Source organism: Bos indicus, chromosome X, assembly GCF_029378745.1.
Source record: "Bos indicus isolate NIAB-ARS_2022 breed Sahiwal x Tharparkar chromosome X, NIAB-ARS_B.indTharparkar_mat_pri_1.0, whole genome shotgun sequence".
Taxonomy (NCBI): Eukaryota; Metazoa; Chordata; class Mammalia; order Artiodactyla; family Bovidae; genus Bos; species Bos indicus.
The window spans coordinates 58,305,387-58,330,946 of NC_091789.1; the positions used below are offsets into that span (position 1 = coordinate 58,305,387).

General features: G+C 37.5%; 1 protein-coding gene across 1 annotated transcript in view; it reads left to right on the forward strand.

Moving 5' to 3' along the window:
* Positions 1–25,560, forward strand: part of IL1RAPL2 (interleukin 1 receptor accessory protein like 2) — a 1,181,612-nt gene that overhangs the window by 1,135,570 nt on the left and 20,482 nt on the right. The window contains exons 8-9 of the mRNA XM_070785442.1: positions 13,182–13,327; positions 24,234–24,377. Coding sequence (XP_070641543.1) covers positions 13,182–13,327; positions 24,234–24,377 — 290 coding nt within the window. The remainder of the gene's footprint in view (positions 1–13,181; positions 13,328–24,233; positions 24,378–25,560) is intronic.

Below are 25,560 nucleotides of genomic sequence, written 5' to 3' on the forward strand. Positions count from 1 at the left end.
ATTCCCCTTTATCTCCTGTTAGGCAGAAATTGGCATAGCCCTAACAAAGTCTGTGATGTTGCTAAGAGATTGAGCCTAAGAAAATCTGAACCTAAATGTAGTATCAAATCACAGCTGCCAGCCTATCAAACCACATTACAGCCTTTCTCCACAGACTCCAAAAGATGTCATCTGTAGGGATGTTAAGGGAATTTTGCATATGCAGTAGCATAAACTGCAACTGTGAAAATTTGGTTATTTTTACCTACCATTTTAAAGTCCTTGCAACAAGCTGCTCTCTACAAGCTCCATGTCTATTTAGACAAATCAAATAATTATTTGGAAGAGAGCAGTAGAAACTATCATTAGGAGAGGACTTCCTAATTTCTATCCCTCTGTTTAAAGTTAATGGGAACAGCTTGTGAAGTAGGATAAGAGAATTCATGAAAAGGAGTAGTCTTTGGGTATGAGCATTCTAGCAAGGCCATCCCAGTTCCACACCTTTACATAATTTCCTTTTGATTAATCTTACCAGAGACTTGAGAATTAAAAAAAAATTGCAGCGAGGTATATATTCCACAATTCTAATAAAAAATGCCAGAGAAATTGAACTAATCCTATTAAACAAGAAATAACAGTCTTTAAGCTTCCCTGCAGGGTTGTGAATTGCATCTGATTGCCGATGGAGACTGCGTGAATTTCAGTGCAATTGCTTTGCCCCAATGGAGAGTAATTTTCTATTATAAATTTCACTTTACAAATCTCCCTATCAATAGCTAATGTTTTTCCCCCAGGCAATACCATACAACAAGTTTACCAAATCTTTTATAATTCTTGATCTGAAAAACATATTCAATTTATCTTAAGGCTTTCAGACAAGATTATTAAAATGCAAATAATACAATTTACTTTCAATTCCTAAAAGGCTATAAGTTGAATATGGGCTTTGTTTGTAAGTTCTGTTTTTCTTCACTCATGCTTCTACCACTGTCCAGCCTTCTGTTTCCATCCTTTTTTAACCTTAATGTATACATTTCTTGAGTGAGTCAAATACTCTTTAACAAAGGAGGGAATGTAATAGAGATATGAAAGGATTTTATTCTTAAAATAGGGTGAATCTATGCTAAAGACACAAAATAACCTGTTAACATCTCACCAATTTAAACAAATAATATGGAGCTGTGAATATAATTTTTTGCCACACAGCCCAAGGCAAAAGGAAGGGGTCTGTTTTGACAACTTTCCATCATGCTTTTTCAGCGCCTTGAAACATCCCCACCTGCTCTGGCTGCCTCCACAGTGAACTATAAAAATGTCACAAAACAACCCCCAAACACGCACATCATCTCTTCTTTTCTCCCACTCTCAGTTCATCCCACTGGAAGAAGGAATATTGAGTGATCACTTTGCCTTTGATTTAAATAAGTTTCAAATCTCATCATACCTATATGTAAGTATAGATTTAGTAAATCATAAGGAGCCTTCAGTGGAAAGGTAAACTTCATAAGCAGCATAGTTTTACCCAAAGGCAACCTTAATGTCACTTACATGAAGAATGATTTTTAATTAGCTATTCACAGCTACTATTCACAGCTTCACTTCCACATTGGGTCTTAACCTTGACCTAGGCATAAAATATTTAAAACCTGCCTAAGACATATTTGTTCTCTCTCTTCATTTACTAAACAGATTATAGATGCCTAGTCTCAAATATGGTGTTTTGTGTTATAAGCTGCTCTATACAAGAACCTATAATTAGTAAATAATAATAATAATTCCTCCATGTTTTTATACTACACAGTATATTGCAAAAACTTTTTGACATCCCGAAGTACATTGAATTTTTATAACATTTGAAATAAATCATATAAGTTTATTTTACACATAAAAAATCTGAAGTTTAGAGACTGAGAAAGAGCAGTTCTTGGGCAGTTGATTCACAGTTCCAATGGAGCTAGAATGACTTTATCAGAACACAGCTAGCAAGAATCCTCAATTGCTCAGAATTATCTCTTGTAGTTCACACTTAGGATATAAAGAGCCAAAACCTGCTCGGGACTGAAAGAGTAAAAATTAGTTTGGACTGAGAATAAGCAGTCTAGCTATTAATCAGGCTGGGAGGACAGACAGATAAAGCCAGCTGCAAAGCTAACAGAAAACAGTTTCTCCCAAGGTTGTGAAGCAGTTGTATAAGGCTGTAATGACCCCCACCTCTTTTGAATGACTACTGTTTTTTTCTCAGTGATCCTCAGACCTGCTTTGCTATTGTTATATTCCTTGGAATACCCAATTAGTAGACCACCTTCACCTCATGACAATACGCAGTTCCTACTGAATCCTCCCCCATCCCCACCAACTGCCTCAGAAGCTGCAATTAATTCAGAAATTATCCCTGCTTTTTTAGACCATTTTCAATCTTTTGTGAGAACCTAAACACTACAACAGATGCTTTCTTCTTCCTTCAATCAAGAAACAATCCACAGGTCCTCTGGAGCATTCCTACCATAGTGGATCCAATCAATAAATCTTTTGTTTGTGTCAGCCTATGAATTTGATCTTGGTCTTTGACTAATAAGGCTTTAACAGGAATTTTTTTTTAAAGCAAATGACACTAAAATAAAGATTTTGTTTATTTAAGAGGGTTTAAAAAAAACTATCTCCTATTAATGACATTCTCAATTATTCCTAGATAATTATTACTCATACTCAGAATAAAGACATAGAGACTTGCAACATACCTAGTCATCAAAGGAGGATTCAACTTGGTTTAAGGGACTATTTACAATAAAGAGACACTGGAACAGCACACACAACTCATTATAAAACAAAAACAGTTCAATTAAAAAAATGAGCAGAAAACATGAATAGACATTTTTCAAAAGAGGAAATGCAGAAGGGCAACAGGCACATGAAGAGATGCTAAACAACATTAATCATCAGGGAAATGCAAAAATCACAATGAAAGATCACCTCACACCTGATAGAATGGCTCTCATCAAAAAGAACACAACAAATATTGGTGAGGATGTGAAGGAAAAGGAACCCTAGTACACTATTGGTGGGATTGTAAATTGGTGCAGCCATTGTGGAAAAATATGGAGGTTCCTCAAAAACTAAAACGAGAACTACTCTATGATCCAAGAATTACAAATTTTATTTTATTTTGGAGGATTCAGTTCTCTTTCCTCTATTTCTTGTGTGACCTAAAAAAAATTCCAGTTTTATTGAGGTATGATTGATGGATAAAAGTTGTATATATTTAAGGTATACAATGTAGTGTTTTGGTATATGTATACATTGTGAAATGATTGCCACAATCAACTAATTAACATATCCATCACCACACAGTTATCATGTGTGTGTGTGTGTGGTAAAAACACTTGAGATTTACTCTCCTCTCAAAATTCAAGGATACAGTACAGTATCATTGAATAGTCACCATGCTATACATTAGGTACTCTGAAATGATTCGTCTTATAATTGAAAGTTTGTACTCTTTGACCAGCATTTCCCCATTTCATCCACTGAGCAGCATCTCCCTATTTCTTCTACCCTCCAGCTCCTGATTCTTTAAATCGCCATTCTGTTACTATTAGTTTTGCTTTTCTAGAGTCCATATATAAGTAATATCATACAATATTTTTCAGTATTTTTCATTCTCTGTCTGATTTATTTCACTTAGCATAATATTCTCCAATTCCCCTGTGTAGTCACAAATTTCAAGATTTTCTCTTTTTTGAGTCTGAATAATATTCCATTGTACATATAAACCATATATTCTTTTTCTGTTCACCTACTGATAAACATTAGTTTCTATATCTTGCCTAATATGAATAATGATGAAATGAACATGAAAAGGCAAATATGTTTTTGAGATCTTTATTTCATTTCCTTTGATATATACCCAAAAGTGAAATTGCTGAATCATATGGTAGTTCTAACTCTAAATTTTTGGAAGAATCTCTGTACTGTTTTCCATTAGTTTACAGGGTTCCCTTTTCTCCACATACTTGCCAGTATTTCTGGTAATAACCATTCTAACAGATTTGAGGTGACTACATTGTAATTTTGATTTGCATTTGCCTCATGATAGTGACTTTGAGCACCTTTTCATATATTTGTTGGATATTTGTATGCCTTCTTTTGAGAAATGTCTGTTCAGGTCCTTAGCTCATTTTTTTCAATCAAGTTGTCTGTCTGTTTGTTTGTTTTTTATATTGAGTTGTAAAAAGGTCTTTATATATTTTGGATACTAGCCCTTTATCAAATATATGGTTTGCAAACATTTTCTTCCATTCTCTAGGTTACATTTTCACTCTCATTTTATAGAGGTATAATTGACATATACCATTTTATTAGTTAAGCTCACATAGTTAACATAATTAACTGTTTTTTAAAAACGTGGTGAGAATGTATAAGATCTAATCTCAGCAACACTATTCAACATAGTTTTGGAAGTTTTAGCCATAGCATTCAGAGGAGAAAAAGAAATAAAGGAATCCAGATTGAAAAAGAAGTAAAATTTTCACTGTTTGCAGATGACATGATCCTCTACATAGAAAACCCTAAAGACTCCACCAGAAAATTACTAGAGCTAATCAATGAGTAGAGTAAAGTTGCAAGATATAAAATTAGTATACAGAAATCCCTTGCATTCCTATACACCAACAATGAGAAAACAGAAAGAGAAATTAAGTAAACAATCCCATTCACCATTGCAATGAAAAGAATAAAATACTTAGAAATATATCTACCTAAAGAAACAAAAGACTTATATAGAGAAAACTATAAAACACTGATGAAAGAAATCAAAGAGGATGCAAATAGATGGAGAAATACACCATGTTCATGGATTGGAAGAATCAATAGTGAATGAGAAAATGAGTATACTACCCAAAGTAATCTAAGACTCAATGCAATCCCTATCAAGCTACCAATGATATTTTTCACAGAACTAGAACAAATAATTTCACAATTTTTATGGAAATACAAAAAACCTCAAATAGCCAAAGCAATCTTGAGAAAGAAGAATGGAACTGGAGGAATCAACCTGCCTGACTTCAGGCTATACCACAAAGCTACAGTCATCAAGACAGTATGGTACTGGCACAAAGACAGAAACATAGATCAATGGAACAAAATAGAAAGCCCAGAGATAAATCCATGCACCTACGGACATCTTATCTTTGACAAAGGAGGCAAGAATATACAATGGAGAAAAGACAATCTCTTTAACAAGTGGTGCTGGGAAAACTGGTCAACCACTTGTAAAAGAATGACATTAGAACACTTTCTAACACCATACACAAAAATAAACACAAAATGGATTAAAGATCTAAACGTAAGACCAGAAACTATTAAACTCCTAGAGGAAAACATAGGCAAAACACTCTGACATACATCACAGCAGGATCCTCTATGACCCACCTCCGAGAGTAATGGAAATAAAAGCAAAAATAAACAAATGGGACCTAATTAAACTTAAAAGCTTTTGCACAGTGAAGGAAACTATAAGCAAGATGAAAAGACAGCCTTCAGAATGGGAGAAAATAATAGCAGATGAAGCAACGGACAAAGAATTAATCTCAAAAATATACAAGTAGCTCCTGCAACTCAATTCCAGAAAAATAAAGGACCCAATCAAAAAATGGGCCAAAGAACTAAACAGACATTTCTTCAAAGAAGACATACAGATGGCTAACAAACACATGAAAAGATGCTCAACATCACTCATTATCAGAGAAATACAAATCAAAACCACAATGAGGTACCATCTCACACCAGTCAGAATGGCTGCTATCCAAAAGTCTACAAACAATAAATGCTGGAGAGGGTGTGGAGAAAAGGGAACCCTCTTACACTGTTGGTGGGAATGCAAACTAGTATAGCCACTATGGAGAACAGTGTGGAGATTCCTTGAAAACTGGAAATAGAATTGCCATACAACCCAGCAATCCCACTGCTGGGCATACACACCAAGGAAACCAGAATTGAAAGAGACACGTGTACCCCAATGTTCATCGCAGCACTGTTTATAATAGCTAGGATATGGAAGCAACCTATATGTCCATCAGCAGATGAATGGATAAGAAAGCTATGGTACATATACACAATGAAATATTACTCAGCCATTAAGAAGAATACATTTGAATCAGTTCTAATGAGATGGATGAAACTTGAGCCTATTATACAGAGTGAAGTAAGTCAGAAAGAAAAACACCAATACAGTATACTAACACATATAGATGGAATTTGGAAAGATGGTAATGATAACCCTATATGCAAGACAGCAAAGGAGACACAGATGTAAAGAACAGTCTTTTGGACTCTGTGGGAGAAGGCGAAGGTGGGATGGATTTGAGAGAATAGCACTGAAACATGTATATTATTATATGTGAAATAGATCACCAGTCCAAGTTCGATGCATGAGACAGGGTGCTCAGGGCTGGTGCACTGGGATGACCCAGAGGGATGGGATGGGGAGGGAGGTGGGACGGGGGTTCAGGATGGGGAACACATGTACACCCATGGCTGATTCATGTGAATGCATGGCAAAAACCACTACAATATTGTAAAGTAATTAGCCTCCAATTAAAATAAATAAATTAAAAATAATCTCAGCAACACTCAAGCATACAATATCATGTTATTGAGTATAGTCACCGTGCTGTATATCAGATCCTCAAAACTTTGTACAACTGCTTTTATTGCTATTATTATTTTAAACAAGCTGTTACCTGTTAGATTAATTATGAATAGGAAATGTAAGACATTTTACCTTTATTCACTCCTATCTCTTCTTTTCATTATGAATATCCAAATTTGACCTGTTTAATTTTCATTTTCTCTTAAGAATTTCTTTTAACATTTTTTACAGTGTAGGTCTACTTGCAACAAATTCCCTCACTTTTTATTTGTCTGAAAAAGTCTTTATTTCTCCTTCACCTTTGAAGGAAAAATGGATACAATATTCTAGGTTGGTTGTAAATTTCTTTGAACACTTTCAATATTCCACTCCACTCTGTTCTTGCTTATATAGTTTCTAAAGATGTGTTTCTTATTTTTATTCCTGTATAGGTAAGTTTTTTTTTTCCCCTCTGAATCCTTTCAAGATTTTTCTCTCATTTTTTCCCACTTTTTACAGTTAGAATATGATCCGTCAAGATGTAGCTTTTAAAACAATCCCACTGCTGGGCATACACACTGAGGAAACCAGAAGGGAAAGAGACACGTGTACCCCAATGTTCATCGCAGCACTGTTTATAATAGCCAGGACATGGAAGCAACCTAGATGTCCATCAGCAGATGAATGGATAAGAAAGCAGTGGTACATATACACAATGGAGTATTACTCAGCCATTAAAAAGAATTCATTTGAATCAGTTCTAATGAGGTGGATGAAACTGGAGCCTATTATACAGAGTGAAGTAAGCCAGAAGGAAAAACACCAATACAGTATACTAATGCATATATATGGAATTTAGAAAGATGATAACAATAACCCTGTGTACGAGACAGCAAAAGAGACACTGATGTATGGAACAGTCTTATGGACTCTGTGGGAGAGGGAGAGGGTGGGAAGATTTGGGAGAATGGCATTGAAACATGTAAAATATCATGTATGAAACGAGATGCCAGTCCAGGTTCAATGCACGATACTGGATGCTTGGGGCTAGTGCACTGGGACGACCCAGAGGGATGGTATGGGGAGGGAGGAGGGAGGAGGGTTCAGGATGGGGAGCACATGTATACCTGTGATGGATTCATTTTGATATTTGGCAAAACTAATACAATTATGTAAAGTTTAAAAATAAAATAAAATTTAAAAAAAAATTTACTCTGCTTGGTATTCTCTGAACTTCCTGCATCTGTGTTCTGGTATCTTTGGAAAATTCTAAGTTACTATTACTTCATATATTTCTATTGTTCCTTTCTCTTTCGTAGTTTGGTGTTTTGTATTTTGGCAACATGGGGGCAGGAGGAGAAGGGACAACAGAGGATGAGATGGCTGGATGGCATCACTGACTCAATGGACCTAAGTTTGGGTAAACTCCAGGAGTTGGTGATGGACAGGGAGGCCTGGTGTGCTGTGATTCATGGGGTCGCAAAGAGTCAGACACAACTGAGCGTCTGAACTGAACTGAACATAGATTAAATGTATGTTACTCCTTTTGTAGTTATACCTCTGATGTTCAATATTTTGTTCCTTTTTTGCCATGTTCTCTTTGCATTTCAGTTTAGGAGATTGCATTGACTTTCTTCAAGATCACTTATTCTTTCTTTGGCCACATCCAGTCTATTAATGGCCCATGAAAGGCACTGTTTATTCCTATTACAACGTCTTGTTTTCTAGCATTTCCTTTTGATTCCTTCTTAGAATTTCCATTTTTCATGTTGTATTACCAATATATTGTTTATATTGTTAACTTTTTCCATTTGAGACTTTAACTTATTAATCATGGTTATTTTATATCCTCATTCTGATCATTCTCTGCCATATCTGAGTATGGTTCTGATGGTTGTGTTGTCTTTTCAAAACTTTTTCTTTTTAATATGTCTTATTTTTTGTTTGAAAACCAGATGTAATTATCAGATAAAAGGGACTGAAGTAGACATGTCTTTAGAGTAAGATTTTATGTTTATGTGGCTAGGAGTTAAGCTGTGTTTACTGTTTTCTATAGTTGTAGGTGTTCAGTTCAGTCACTCAGTCATACCTGACTCTGCAACCCCATGAATCACAGCACGCCAGGCCTCCCTGTCCATCACCAACTCCCGGAGCCTACCCAAACTCATGTCCATCGAGTCAGTGATGCCATCCAGCCATCTCATCCTCTGTCGTCCCCTTCTCCTCCTGCCCCCAATCCCTCCCAGCATCAAGGTCTTTTCCAATAAGTCAACTCTTCGCATGAAGTGGCCAAAGTATTGGAGTTTCAGCTTCAGCATCAGTCCTTCCAATGAACACCCAGGACTCATCTCCTTTAGGATGGACTGGTTGTATTTCCTTGCAGTCCAAGGGACTCTCAAGAGGCTTCTCCAACACAACAGTTCAAAAGCATCAATTCTTCAGCGCTCAGCTTTCTTCAAAGTCCAACTCTCACATCCATACATGACCACTGGAAAAAACCATAGCCTTGACTAGATGGACCTTTGTTGGCAAAGTAATGTCTCTGCTTTTCAATATGCTATCTAGGTTGGTCATAACTTTACTTCCAAGGAGTAAACGTCTTTTAATTTCATGGCTGCAGTCACCATCTGCAGTGATTTTGGGGCCCCGAAAGATAAAGTCTGACACTGTTTCCCCATCTATTTCCCATGAAGTGATGGGACTGGATGCCATGATCTTCGTTTTCTGAATGTTGAGCTTTAAGCCAACTTTTTCACTCTCCTCTTTCACTTTCATCAAGAGGCTCTTTAGTTCCTCTTCACTTTCTGCCATAAGGGTGGTGTTACATGCATATCTGAGGTTATTGATATTTCTCTTGGCAGTCCTGATTCCAGCTTGTGCTTCTTCCAGCCCAGCATTTCTCATGATGTACTCTGCATAGAAGTTAAATAAGCAGGGTGACAATATACAGCCTTGACGTACTCCTTTTCCTATTTGGAACCAGTCTGTTGTTCCATGTCCAGTTCTAACTGTTGCAGGTGTAAAAGGCTAAAATTTCCTATAATGTACTTGTTTACATCTCCACTGTTTCTTTCAGTTCTCCTAGAGACTGCTTCTGAAACAGGGTCTGAGCCTGGCCATTCTTTCATCTGAAAGCCCTTGACTGGTATGGTGGTAAATATTCTATAACACTGTGATAAAGTCTTAGTCTTTTCATCAGCTTGTGCCTTCAGGCTCTGACCTTTACAAATGCTTCTCAGCTTTCCTCCTTTTCTTAGATGAAACAGGAAGGCTTGAGGAGGCTGGAGTTAGATATTTCTCTTTCCTCCAGTTTCGGTAAAACTCAAGTAATTTAGGCTCTGCTAAAGAAGTTTCCCTTGAGGGCATGCCTTTGTTAAGAAGAAAGAGTGCTCTAGGCTCCTTTCAAGATTGTTGCCTTTCCCTCCTCCTTTGCCCAAAGCGTAAAGGAACATGTCTCTGATCTTCACCCTGAAACCTGGACAGGATCTTGGAAGCAAAGCTCATGAAAGTATGAGGCACCCCTAAGATTAGATCTCATGGAGTTTTTTTAACTTTCAAGCTAGTCCATACTAGCCCTACAGTGACTCATCAATTAATTGTTTTTAATTCATATTGGTTCCTGTTCCTGGGTTTCTGCTCCCAGTGCACTGTGATTCTCAGTATTTGCCTCACTATCTCAAATTCGCAGAGCAGGAGTTTGCCCTGTGACCTCAATTCTCTGATGAACCTAAGAAGAGTTGTTGGCTTTCATTTTGTTCACTTTTTTCTTGTTGTAAGGGTGAGAGTGAAAACTTCCAAACTTTTTTAGCATGACTTTTTAAATAATAGGTCTTAACAATAAAACTTTTAAAAGTAGTGATTTCTGTCACCTGAATTTAGTATTTTTTATTTTGTCAGTATTCACTGTTGCCTATAACTTGCCTTCAATATTAATCCTTGGAGTGAGATACTTCTGAAGTTATTTGAAGTATATCCCAAGATCCCCTCATTTGTATCCCCCACCCCAAAACCAGTCCCTTCAGTGTCAAACAGTCTGCAAAAACCTATTTATGTCTTCTCTCCTAGAAAATGCTTCCTTCTTCCTTTTGTTTAGGCAGTCTTCTCAAGCCATCTCCAGCTACTTTAGTAAATAATAGTCTGTTGTTGTGTTTTTGAAATTCCATTGTAAGCATGACTATACCACCCTGTTTTACCTCATTCCTCCTTTAATTTTTTCAGCTATGTAGATTTTCTTCCCTTGTTTAAATGTTAATGCTTACTGGGAGCAGGCACCTGATCTTTTAATGCTTACATTTCTCTAACACCAATATCTGTCTATCCCAGAGCTAGGCACTTAGGGGAATGATAAAGAATCATTGATAGATTGTTATATATCAATATTTGTTAGGAAATTGTGACTGCTCTGCAGAGTAATTTATAGACGTAAACACCAACTTGCTCTTTAATTCCAAAAAAGCAAGTCCCCTCTATATTTTCAAGAGCTGATAATTAAGACACCTCATATATATTAATAGATGGATGAAGGATCATTTTTCAAATCCTCTCTCCAGATTCTTTCTGCAGCCTGTGAAGAGCTGTTTTTGGAAACTGCATTAGAAATGAAGAGGGAAAGGCTTGGTCTGGCGGGACAGGATCAGCTTTCTGCCTCATGCCTGGCAAAGGCTGTGGCTGCCCTACACGTGAAGCTTTAAATCAAATTTAATTTGTGGTGCTTAAGCAGCTTCTGGCATTAAAGGGGGTTATTCCATAGAGGGTCACACAGAACTAAAAAATTGCATATAGTGCTATTTGCACATAGCAGGGATAAAATGGAGTAAAATTCAACATAAACTGTGAAGACAGTAAATTCCCATTTTTCCTTGTTTAGGTTTATGTTGGGATAGGGGAAAGAGAAGAGAACTGCAAGTTTAGCCAAGAAGAAAAATATTAATAGACTACCAGCAAAATACGATTAAGAAAATTCTTATACTAAGGAGATTTATTCAAGTTATAAATGCCAGTATTATAAACTCTCTGATATGTATATTATTGGAAGGTAACAGAAATAGGGTTAATTTTAAAAACGTGTATTGGGGATATAATCTGTGTTTAGGATTTCAGTACGGGGGAGTCTCATATTCCAAGAACTCCCTTCCACCAACCCAACTTTAAGCCTTCCCTTCTCTCAGAGGGGATCCAGAAGAGATTCATCCAAGCCAAATTTAAGTATCAACATGTATAAATACAAATATATTTGGAGGAGCCAAAATGTAAACAGTTTCCCTTTGGATAATGAAATGTTGGTGTTTAATGACATTCATTTGCACTTGCATCTGCTATTTAATCTTAAAATCACTTTAAACCATTTTACCCCCACAACAAAGTTAAGGAGGGTAGGTATTTTTCCCAGCTTAAAGATGAGTTATATTAAGGTGCCATTGAGTTAATTACTTTGTAAGAATCCAGCTTGAGCTTGTAAGTGGGAGGCCCATATTTATAACCCAGTTTTCTCTGAGTACAGTTGTCTTTTCCAACTTTATGGTAAATACCAATACATCAGAATGTTCTTCACTGCCTTCATAACCAGGTATCCAAAAAGGAGATGAGAATTTCCCTCTTGCAAATTCATATATTTAACAACCTCACCCTAGACCTTAATGGCAGGCTTTCCACTACTTAGACTCACAATTTGCTCTTTCTCTGGTTTAAAGCAGGAGATAGAAACTAAAAGTCAGCAGGGTACCCACTTTCACCTCACCCAGAAGGCAGCTGGCCACTGGCGAGAATATAGCTCTCCAAAGAAATAAGAGATGCACCCCTCAGGAAAGTTTCCTGGCAACTCAGCTCCTCTGTGAAGAACAACTGTTACTGGCCATTCAAGACCTGTAACCTCACTTGAGAAAGCAAAAGGCAGGACTATGAAAAAAATACACATAAGGCAGTTTCTCTTGTGGGGGTAGGAGGGTGCAGAGGGAAGGAGAAAGACAAATGGTGAGCAATGTTGTGGGGGGGGGGTGCGGGGGGAAGAAGGGCCATAGTAGTACATTGGAGGATTAGGGGTATATGTCTGCACTGGACAAAAGGCAGGAGAAAGTAGAGAACAGGCTTCTTATTGATATTTGGGGATAGAATGCCACTAACCACCCTTAGTTTATTTCTTATAAAGCAATTCTTTTCAAGGCCCCCCTTTTTAACTGTCTTACCCCCTGTTGTCAAAACTCTAACACAAAACCTACATTTCTATAGATTTTTCCCCTTCATGTCATGATGCAAAAATCCAGTTTGTTTTCATAAGCTCAGCTTAGAATATGGAGCCCAGTGTCTCCTGTTTGCTACACAAATCATACTGGCTTCATTTATCAGAGCCTAGTGGCACGTTAATATTTCTTTTTTCTGAGTGAATTCCTCACTTTTTTCCTTTCCCATATGATCTTCACATTAAAAGTCACTTTTTGTGTTTTCTTTTTGAAGTTTCTGCACCTACACCTATCAGCCTACTGGAGACTTTAGTGAGCTACAATAACTATCTTCAGTCTTTGCATGACTGGGCTCTCCCCAAATCAAACCAATTAGCCAAGAGTACTTTCCTTTATTTCAGGCTCCTCAAAGAGCATCTTGGAGAAAAAGAAGTTGAGTTGGCACTCATCTTTGATTCAGTGGTGGAGGCTGACCTGGCGAATTATACCTGCCATGTGGAAAATCGAAATGGACGAAAACATGCCAGTGTTCTGCTGCGTAAAAAGGGTATTTATTTTTATAACTTACTATAGTTTGTTTAGCTACGTAGTAACTATTGAAGTTAGGTATGTTTCCTGGCCTGATTTTATTATCTAGTATAAATTTCTATTAATCATTTTTTTTTATTTTTAAGGAAAAATCTCTCTTTTGCTGTGGATATTACCATAAAATGCCTATGATCTTTCATATCATTAGAAAATGGACAGATGACATGAAATACTGTTAAACTGTGTTAAATCCAGTGAGATTGCTGGGCCATATGGTAGTTTTATTCCTATTTTTTAAAGGAATCTGCATACTGTTCTCCATAGTAATTGTATCAGTTTGCATTCCCACCAACATTGTAAGAGGGACTCTGTGACAACCTGGAGGGATGGGGTGGGGAAGGAGGTGGGAGGCGGATTCAGGATGGGGGGAACAAATGTATACCTATGACCGATTCATACTGATGTACGGCAAAAACATCACAATATTGTAAAGTAATTTTCCTCCAATTGAAATAAATAAAAATTTTTAAAAATCAAGTGAGATAAAAATACCTTGGTTATAAGTATTACATAAAATTTGATGGGCATTGATATTTAAATTTTTCTCTCTAATTCACCTTCATCTTATATTGCTTAAATGAAATACTAGAGGTTTTACTATTAGATAAGAAACAGTCACTTATTAAATTCCCTGACTAGGATATAAATAGAAATAAGGACTAGTATCATATAATATTTTACCATTGTTATAATGAAGATTATGAACAATATTTCATGATATGACCTGGTGTTCAAGGCCTTCAGCAAGTGCATATATTTTTAAGTAGTTTGGCCTTTATGTAGATCACTCTCCAGAGATGACTCCATATGGGGTGGAAATTGCATATAATGGGCAAAGAAAAGAAACTATAAATTTACAAATAAAAGAGAGAAAAGTAGATATAGGAATAACAATTCCAGCAGCTGGAGCAGCTTCCGAGATTGGCTCTTACCCTGCCACGACTCCTGATTACTGCAAAAGACAAAATACTTTCTGTATATGTGCATCTAGCAAAGGTTTTGTAAATGTAACTGAACAAATGTTCTCAGTGTTCTTGTCTAGGCTATAGAGCAATAGAACAGATTCAATCAGCAAGGTCCCTAGTTGTACCTTGTAGCCAAGGTGGAATTTCTATTTTCCCACCAGCTCTAATACTTGACCTTGCCCAGCAGCTCTAGGAGAAGCAGGGAAATGTCATTAGTCTGAGAATAATGCTTTTATCTCTTTAGCACCATTTCTTATGATGCTGGACATGATTTTATTTTAAAATAATGGAGTGTTTAAGTATAGAGGAGTCTAACATGGACAGTGAAATGAAACCCTGCTTCAGGAGATCCCAGTGCAGCCACTGACTTAATTGCCTGCCTTAATAGGACTAACTTGTCTGATTAGACAGGCTAAACCTTAGTTTCCTCATCTATAAAATAGGGGTAATAATACCTATCTTGCAGAGTCACTTTGAGGTTCAAATAATAATGATATGATATGAAGTATATCATGCTCAAAGTGTTATTAAATGGAATTTGTCTGCACTTAGAAACCACTTGTCCACCTACATGAAAGGCAGACATTGATCATGTCCACATAACCGTGTTGCAAGGATAGTTTTGTTCCTGTCCATCTCAGTCTCATTTTAGGCTTAGAGATCCTCCAAGCCAGACTCAACTGCACCTAAGTATCCTCAGTAACTTGGGCAGTGTCTCACCACTAATAGGCACTTAGAACCCCTTCTGGTTAATGAAAGAATACTGTTCTCTTTTATTATTGAGGAGCATGTATAGCAAGCATTGTGTTAGGTATTAGGAAATAGACATCCTTAAGTCTGCATGGGGTTTATAGTCTGCAGGGCAGTGAGGGTACAAAGAAAGACAAACCTTACTCATGAAACAAAAAATTGCAAAAAATATATGAAGTGTTATAATTAAAAACTTGCTCAGAGGAAAAATAATGAGGGGGGTCTTATGTAGTCAGTCAGTAGAGGTAGAAATAGCCTTGAGTTTTAAAATAAATCCATTTTCCTTTGATTAAAGTAACCACTAGCTGCCCTTCACTTCCAATAATCTCACACTAGAAACCAAGGTACACTGTAAAACTGCTGCCTCCCATGGCTTCTACAAGGAAATGTGTCTAAACCATGAATAACTGAGATTATTAATTCCCATCTTCCTAAACATTAGAGTTCCCCAGGTTTCAGGTCCCCTCTTCTCAGTCCCTAGATGATTTCATTCCATCTCCACCTCAGTTTTGCTCATGATTTATTTGCTGCCATCTCCCAAATTTGTCTTTAGCTCGGACTTCTTGCCTAAACTCCAGAGTTGTATTCCTAACTGCCTATTCGACAACAATTCAAAAACTCCACTAGTAAACATATCTAGTAGGCATATCAAGCTTCACATGTCCCACACAGGATTCCTGATTTCTCCTCCCTATAAACTTGATCCTCCAGTTGCTTTCTCCATCTCCATCACCATCCTTCCAGTTGCTCAGGCCAAATATCCTTGGAATCATCCTTGACTTTTTCTTTTCTATACTCACACATGCTTTATGTAGTCTAGCAGGAAATTCGATGGCTATGCCTTTATAACACATCTACACTGAGCACTTTCCCTACCTTTATTGTTACTATCTGAGTCTGAGCCACCAGCATCAACTACCTGGCTCACTGCATTTCCCCCCTAACTGGTCTCCCCACTTGCCCCTTGTTCCCTTACAGTCTAATCTCAACACAGTATCTGGATTTTTCCTTTAAATACTAAGGTCAGATCATATCATTTCTCTAGTCAGAACCGTCCAATTACAGAACCTTCAGTTCCCTGGTAACTCAGTCGGTAAAGAATCTGCCTGCAATGTAGGAGATTCGGGTTTGATCCATGGATCTGGAAGTTCCCCTAGAGAAGGGAGTGGCTAACCACTCCAGTATTCTTGCCTGGGAAATCCCAAGGAAAGAGGAGCCTGGTGGGCCATAGTCCATAGTATTGCAAGAGTCAGACCTGACGTAGCAACTAACCACACCACCACCACACTAATGAAACCCCAAATCTTTGCCATGTCCTCCAAGACATTTCTGATCTCATTTTCTACCACAATCTGCCTTAAACTTTGCATACACTCAGTTCAGTTCAGTCGCTCAGTCGTGTCCAACTCTTTGCGATCCCATGAATTGCAGCACACCAGGCCTCCCTGTCCATCACCAACTCCTGGAGTTCACTCAGACTCACATCCATCGAGTCAGTGATGCCATCCAGCCATCTCATCCTCTGTCGTCCCCTTCTCCTCTTGCCTCCAATCCCTCCCAGCATCAGAGTCTTTTCCAATGAGTCAAATTTTCGCATGAAGTGGCCAAAGTACTGGAGTTTCAGCTTTAGCATCATTCCTTCCAAAGAAATCCCAGGGCTGATCTCCTTCAGAATGGACTGGTAGGATCTCCTTGCAGTCCAAGGGACTCTCAAGAGTCTTCTCCAACACCACAGTTCAAAAGCATCAATTCTTTGGCGCTCAGTTTTCTTCACAGTCCAACTCTCACATCCATACATGACCACAGGAAAAACCATAGCCTTGTCTAGATGGACCTTTGTTGGCCTCCTTTTTATTTCTCATGCTCACCAAGCATGGTCCTGGTTCCTGATCTTTGCACTTACTACTTCCTCTGCCTGGAACACTCTTTCCCCAGTAGTTCCTATGACTCACTCCCTCTTTTCTTACAGCCTCTGTTTAAATACTACCTTCTCAATAGACCTTTCCCTGGTCACTCTTTATAAGATAGTACTACCCAATCTCTTTCTTTAAAACATTCTTTTAGCTTTATTGAGTTAAAAAAAAGTGAAAGTGATAGTCACTCAGTCATGTCCGACTCTTTGTGACCCCATGTACTGTAGCCCACCAAGCTCCTCTGTCCATGGAATTATCCAGGCAAGAATAGTGGAGTGGGTAGCCATTCCCTTTTCCAGGGGATCTTCCCGACCCTGGGATTGAACCCAGGTCTCTTGCATTGCAGGCAGGTTCTTTACCATCTGAGCCATCATATAAAACTGACAAACAAAATTGTAAGATATTTTAAGTGTACAACATGATGATTTGTAAGTTGTGAAATGACTCCCCCCATTGAGTTAATTAACAATCACCTCACACATCTACCTTTTATTTCTGTGTGTGTGAGAACATTTCATTTCTACCTTCCTGGCAAATTTCAATGATACAATCCAGTGTTACCCACTATTGTCACCATTTTATACCTTAGCTCCTCCAACCATATTCACCTACCCGAAATCTGTGCCCTTTTACTAATCTCACCCTATTTTCTCCCTGACCCTCCATCCCCTGACAATCACTTTTCTCTTTTCTGTTTCTATGACTTCAACTTAAAAAAAAAAAATTCCACATATAAGTGATATCATACACTATATTTAGCTTTCTCTGTCTGTCTTATTTCACTTACCATAATGCACTCCAGTTTCATCCATGTTGTAGCAAATGACAAGAATCTCTTTCTTTATTAAGGCTGAATAATATTCTGCTGTGTGCTGTCCTTAGTCACTCAGCCATGTCCGACTCTGTGACCCCACGAACTATAGCCTGCCAGGCTCCTCTGTCCATGGGGATTCTCCAGGCAAGAATACTGGAATGGGTTGCCATGCCCTCCTCCAGGGGATCTTCCCAACCCAGAGAGCAAACACAGGTCTCCCACATTGCAGGTGGATTCTTTAGTATCTGAGCCACTTGGGGAAGCCTATTCCGTTGTGTACATATGCCAAATTTTCTAGATCTATTCATGCATTGATGGACTACCCATCACATTCTTTTCCCTCTCACTTGGCTCTATTTCTGTTTACTTTATTTACTACTATCTGATATCATATTCCATATTTGTTTTCTACTTGTCTCCCCCGACACCCGACACACACATTAGAATGTAAACTTCATAAAAACAGGGACTTTTCCCTGCCTTACTTATTGCTGTATCCCAAGCATGTAGAATATAGTAAGTGCTCACAGGCACTTGTTGGGTGAAAATGGTCCTGCTAGATGACTAGAGCAGTTAGGTGGAGGATGGATGATAAGGACTGGTAAAGAGAGGATTTCCGTGAGATCTGGTCTTGACTGGTATCTTTTGGGTTATCTGAATGCATTTCTCTTTTCAAAACATTAAATTTCCAGATTGGGGGATAAAAACACAAAGACCTGAATAGCCAGGTAGATATGGCAATTAAAAGAAAAGGAAGGCTGGATATTAAACACAGGTTACAGAAAACATGCTGTGCTTTAAAGGGCAGTCATTACTCTTTCATAGAAGATTATCGTCGTACTTGCTGAAAAGTGTAACTATGGATATGAGAGCTTCCAAGTTTTCAGTGAAGTTGAAAGACTGAATATATAATATTTTGATTTTTAAGTATTAGTATCAACTTTTGGGGAAACATACAGACCAAAAAACCTTTTTTTTTTTTTTTTTTTCTGGCCCATGGTATACCAGTATGTACTCTCTGTTTTAGGTAGCAGTTGAATTTTTTCACTGTGCTTCACAAAAGGATGCAATTCATCTTCCCTTATTCCATTTTACTTGAGAGCTCTCAATAGTATGGTAGAGGTTCAGAAAAGAACAAGAAGCCCTATGGTCCTGATCCAACATATTAAATTAGACTGAACTCTAGTTCATCTTGCAAAATTTCAGTTATTTCCTTTAAAGTTGAACCTTTCAGGCTTTATCACAACATAGCCTGGCATTAGTAGCCACAGTGTTTCCATCTGGAATATGAGTGTGGCTCCTTTTATGGAAAAATAACTTCCTGATGATATAATCAAATATCTAAAATGCCCCAAGTGATCATTATAGAGAAGAAACATTTCATGAATCCTTTCACAAAGGGAAAAGGCCTTTTGTTAAGTGACAACTCATGTCTAATATGCAGTTAATAGTGTCAGCCTTTCTCAAAGCAAGATGCCCCTTACCTATGTATGCATCTTCTACCTGCATTTACTAACCTAGCACTTCCTCACTCTCTGACAAACTGTTTGCCAGTAAGTACAAGGAACTTTTTAGTAAGAAATTCATTCTAAGTGCTTTGAGTAGCCAAGATTCTTAACTTAGTGCTAGGGAAATTCTGATGATTCTATTTTCTCTGGGTATGCTCCCTTTACCACAGACACATACCAATGAATCTCTCTTTCTCTTCATTCCTAGTGCTACTGCCTTACCCTGAATCCCCAACCTGTATAGGAAACCCTCATGTGGGATCTCCTAACCTGCTTCCCAAATTATGAGCAAGCTCAGAACATTTCCAGCCCCTTGACTTCAACTGCTGTTAGTCCTATCTTATGTTGTCTGATCTTCACATTCAAAGTGAAGAACTGGTTGGGTTCAAATTAAGAAGGTTACAAAGAACTATACTTGTACTTTGGGTGCCTAGAAAAAGTTACAGTCACGTAAATATTTCCTGTTCTGGCTATCTCTATCCTTGTGAAGTGTATACATGACACAGTCCAAATAAAATGACTTTCACCTTCTCAGTCAGGGAAATGTCCCTGGAAGTATAGATCCTGCTGAGATGGAAAGTGACAATTGAAAACAGAAGACAAAAGAAAAGCCAGGTGTCATCTGGTTGATGGCAATTCTGCCCTCTGATTATAGGATACATGTTTCCTTTTTAATGTGACTGCCTGGGCTGAATCAAAGAATGCTGGCTGAATCTCAGGATCTAGATCCACAGTTTTCAATGTAAACAGCCATCATTAGATAATATATTTCAAAGATATTTTTATAAAATGGACCCCAAAACCAAAAGGATACTTTTCACACCATAGCTTTCTTCCATAAGTTTACTGCTAAAAAAGGTGTCTGCTACTTGGGAGCACAAATTGTTCCTGCTGCTGAAGTTTTCCATCTACCTAATAGCAACTCTACTCTGTAAATAACACAGAAATTGCTGAAAAAAATCCCATTAAGTGACTTTGAAAACAGTTCAAAGCTGTTCTGACCAGAGAGACACTGAGGGAGAGAGACAGAGTTCATAAAAAATTACAACATTAAATGAACATTTTGCAACAGGAAAAACATGTTGAATCAAGACAATCAATAATCTAAGATCAAAGAGAATTCAGTTTTCAGAGTAAACCAAAGAAAATCATGTTGCCCTTTCAATTTAACACTAGCTATTAAAAATGCATAATTGATGTAACATGCTAAGAAAACAAGTGAAGATTATGATATTGCAGCCCCACAGAGGTCTCATAAGCAAGCTTGCCTTATCACCCACACAGAGGCTGGTAGTGGTTCCTAGGGAGTCACTTTCTATAGGGAAGGCAGGAGGCAGAGCTAATATGACATAGGATTGTTTTTTATCTGAAGTTTTGTGACTTAATTTTCCAAATGACCACCTCTTACAGCAGGCAGGATAGAGATAGATTCCAATTTTCTGTCCCTCCTCATATGAGGCCCTTCATAATTATAGTTATTGTAACATATTTGTCTCTCAAAGCAGCTTCACTGCCTTTTTTTCCCCCATCCTCCCCCTCTTCCTACTCAAAAAGTATAACATCTTATTTCTTATATTTCTTCTGAGTGACTCTCCTGACTGGCTATGCTGTCTCTGGCCACTAACATCTCCTCCCTTACTCCACCTCCTTTAAAATACCAAATTCTCTATTTCCCCATGAAACCTAAAACCTGTTCTCATATGCTGGACTCCAAGGAGCAATATGTGAACCATGAACTTCCAGATGTTCAAGCTGGATTTAGAAAAGGCAGAGGAACCAGAGATCAAATTGCCAACATCCATTGGATCATCAAAAAAGCAAGAGAGTTCCAGAAAAACATGTCTTTCTGCTTTATTGACTATGCCAAAGCCTTTGACTCTGTGGATCACAATAAACTGTGGAAAATTCTGAAAGAGATGGGAATACCAGACTTCCTGACCTGCCTCCTGAGAAATCTATATGCAGGTCAGGAAGCAAGAATTAGAACTGGACATGGAACAACAGACTGGTTCTGAATAGGAAAAGGAGTACGTCAAGGCTGTATATTGTCACCCTGCTTATTTAACTTATATGCAGAGTACATCATGAGAGATGCTGGGCTCGAGGAAACACAAGCTGGAATCAAGATTGCCGAGAGAAATATCAATAACCTCAGATATGCAGATGACACCACCCTTATGGCAGAAAGTGAAGAAGAACTAAAGAGACTCTTGATGAAAGTGAAAGAGGAGTGAAAAAGTTGGCTTAAAGCTCAACATGCAGAAAACTAAGATTATGGCATCCAGTCCCATCACTTCATGGGAAATAGATGGGAAAACAGTGGAAACAGTGTCAAACTTTATTTTTGGGGGCTCCAAAATCACTGCAGATGGTGACTGCAGCCATGAAGTTAAAAGACGCTTACTCCTTGGAAGGAAACTTATGACCAACCTAGACAGCATGTTAAAAAGCAGAGACATTACTTTGCCAACAAAGGTCCATCTAGTCAAGGCTATGGTTTTTCCAGTAGTAATGTATGGATGTGAGAGTTGGACTATAAAGAAAGCTGAGCACCAAAGAATTGATGCTTTTGAACTGTGGTGTTGGAGAAGACTCTTGAGAGTCCCTTCAGAGATCCAGCCAGTCCATCCTAAAGATCAGTCCTGGGTGTTCATTGGAAGGACTGATGCTGAAACTGAAACTCCAATGCTTTGGCCACCTGATGTGAAGATCTGACTGATTTGAAAAGACCCTGATACTGGGAAAGATTGAAGGCAGGAGGAGAAGGGGACAACAGAGGATGAGATGGTTGGATGGCATCACCGACTCAATGGAGATGAGTTTGAGTAGACTCCGGGAGTTGGTGATATACAGGGATCCCATGTGTCCATGGGATCACAAAGAGTCGGACACGACTGAGCAACTGAACTGAACTGAACTGAAGGAGCTCCTTGTTTCTTTCTGGTATAGCTACAGAATTCTTCAGTACCCTTCAATAACCTGCTTGAGATCTGTAAGCCCTAGCATTCTGCCTGGCAATTGTAGTTTAGCTTCTTTCCTCAAAATGTAAAGGACAGAAGGAGCCAAAGTTCACTGCAAATCATATGTTTTTGAGAAGTATTGCCAACAGTTCTATGGAAGAACAAAGAAAAGGCTTTTCACTGACAGTTTCCAGGATGGAGCTTACAAAACTGTGGTGTAGTAAAAAGAACCTTAAATTTGAAATTAAAATATCTGTTTTCAGGTCTACTTTTTAACTATAAGACCTTGAGTAAGTGAACAAACTGCTGAGTCAGATTCATTAATGAATTTGGATCAGTAATTCCTGCCCTAACAGATTACTTAGAGAATAGATGGTAGACTAGTAGAAAGTTTTGTCTATAATATACATTACTTGTAATATATATTATATACATTTATCTTTTTTCTTTTTTTTACAATGAACCTAATTTATCTTAAACAATAAGCCTATATAGAGATAAGAGACAATCTCGGGGAAATACGGATGATTGATGATCTTCTTGTCAAGAGACCTTCAATAATGGCAGTCTGTCATGGTCATCAATTTGATTTTGGCCAGAATTGATGCATCCAGGGAGGCTGATTGATGCCCAGGAAACTCATAAACAACTGATGTACAAACCAAAATGCCATTTCCTTTTTCAGTTTGTAGTTACATGGTAAGCTGAATTAATAATAAAAGACTCACTTGGCAATTATGAGATTAGATTAAAGGGAACTTAGCTCATTATATGGAGAAGGAAATGGCAACCCACTCCAGTGTTCTTACCTGGAGGATCCCAGGGATGGCAGAGCCTGGTGGGCCGCCATCTATGGGGTCGCAGAGAGTCGGACACGACTGAAGCGACTTAGCAGCAGCAGCAGCAGCAGCTCATTACAAGGTAAGTTTACCTGTGTTCTGTTGAGAACAATGAATTTCCCTGTACCAAAGTGGAAAATGTCTCTGGTCTGGCGTCTTTCAGATTCAGCAGTTCTCCTCTGGACATTTCTGAATTTATATTCTAAATTCTTCTCTGACTTCCCCTTTCTCTGAATCCATGATACTATCTCCTCTTTTGATGATACACCCTAGATTTTGTAATATCACTAATTAAGCTACGGGTAAGTCACTGTTCTCTGAGCCTGGGGTATATTAAGTCTCTTTCCATTATGTATTGATTTAAATTTTCCAACTGTCACAGTTCTAGGGGTGCCCCACTGGAACAACCTAAGGCTGCTATCAGGTACCCTTGTGTTGGCTGAATAGGCCAAGTGATTAGCCTGGATTTCTTATGCTCTTTTAGCCCCACTGGGCATATTATATTGCATATAAATTATAGTCATTTATTCAATTAAGTAGGAAAAATGGATAAGCTAATTTCGCCTGCCTACCTTCTATTGGGTTATGTTCTACCAAGGTTAAATGAAATAGTTAAATCCTGCAAGCTCATTAGCTTTTATTTGATTCTGAGAATAATTTTATGATTCTGTTCTCCTGTAGAAGAATAGGGCCTGTGGCCTAAGAAGTATTAGATGGTAATCGTCCTTTGCCAAAAGATAATTTCACAGAAACAACAAAATATTGGACATGAACCCAGTAAAAGGCAACTCTAATAGTTTCCTGAAATACACTTCAAGCAAAAGTATACATGTGAGATATAGATGTGTTCAAAACAAAGTGCCAGAGACTATTTTTTTTTTTTCAGATAAACTTATCACTTTCAACAGTAAAATTTCTCAAGTATTTAGAAGAGAGTTAATTTGATAAAAATTGATTTACACAAATGTATCAAGAACACATCTACTTACTGCACTTATCAAGAATCTTTTGTAAAGAAAAACACAATGGGCTGTACATTTTAGACACTAGAAATATTGGAAGTTCCTCAGTATTGATGATTTAATTACCTTTTCCGGTTTATTTTATTTGTTCCAGATTTAATCTACAAAATTGAGCTTGCAGGAGGCCTGGGAGCAATCTTCCTCCTCCTTGTACTGCTTGTGATCATCTACAAATGCTACAATATTGAATTAATGCTCTTCTACCGACAGCATTTTGGAGGTGATGAAATTGCAGATGGTAAGCTATCTTTTGTTGTTCAAGTTCAATTAAAAAGCATGAATTTGTGATTATGTAAGAGAATATCCCTATTCCTAGGAGATACATGATGAAAAATTTAAAGTTAAAAGGCTATGACTAATGCAATTTACCCTCAAATAATTCAGAAAACAATGCTTTTAATCTATCAAGAAGGAGAGCAAAGGTAATAAAATACTGACAATAGATGAACCTGGGTAAAGGATATATGGGTATTCTTTAAAATCATTTTATTTCTTGAAATTATTTTTTAAAAATAGTTTAACAAGGAGATATTAGTTGGTCAGGAGATCAACCAATGCTGTCAATGCCCTTTCCCTTACTAAGAAACAACTTAACCAATTTCATTTTTTTCTCTAGAAAATTCAAATTTAGGTACAGATCATATTTAGCTCTTCCTGGCATCAAAGAAAACCCAAATTATTTAAGAAACATATTAATAGCCATAGAGATACTCAATTTAAAGCTAATAGTACATCTGGACCCACATATTTTGTGTGATTTTGTAACACAATTCTCAAAGGTGACTTTAAAGGAAAAAAATGCTGACTGTAGCTTATAATTTTCTTATGTTTTCCATTCATGGCTTGTGGAAATCTTATAAATGAGATATTAGCAAAACATTGTACTGAGCCTGTTTCTTTGAACATTCAAAAATGAGTTAATTTTTCAAAAGAACAAACTACCATACTTCACAATCAAACTAATAAGAAATCATGACATATCACTCCTTATGCATAAATCTTCACCAGCAAACTACTATAAGCCTTGGGAAATGTGTGTATGGAATGCCCAAGGTAAGCCAAGATGAAAAAAGAAGTCCAATTGTAAGTCATTACTTTAAAAAGCCAAATTTAAATCTTAGTTTTCATTGTACTAGAATAATGAAAGTTAGAGCTTTTGTTTTGTTTTGAGATCCTCAAAGGAGAAGAGTTTATGATTTTGTTTTATTTTTATAGTGATAGGAGAAGGGCAGAGTGGTGATGGTAACATCAAAATTTTTGAGGAACCTTTGATATTGGTCTTATTGTTACTGTTATGTGAACAATGATATGAGTATGTTCTAATTGACTTCTATAATTTTGCAGTAAATTAGAGAAATGCTGTTTGATGAATACATGTGCATGCTTATTATCAAAGTGTTTTCACCTAATGATTGTAGCAC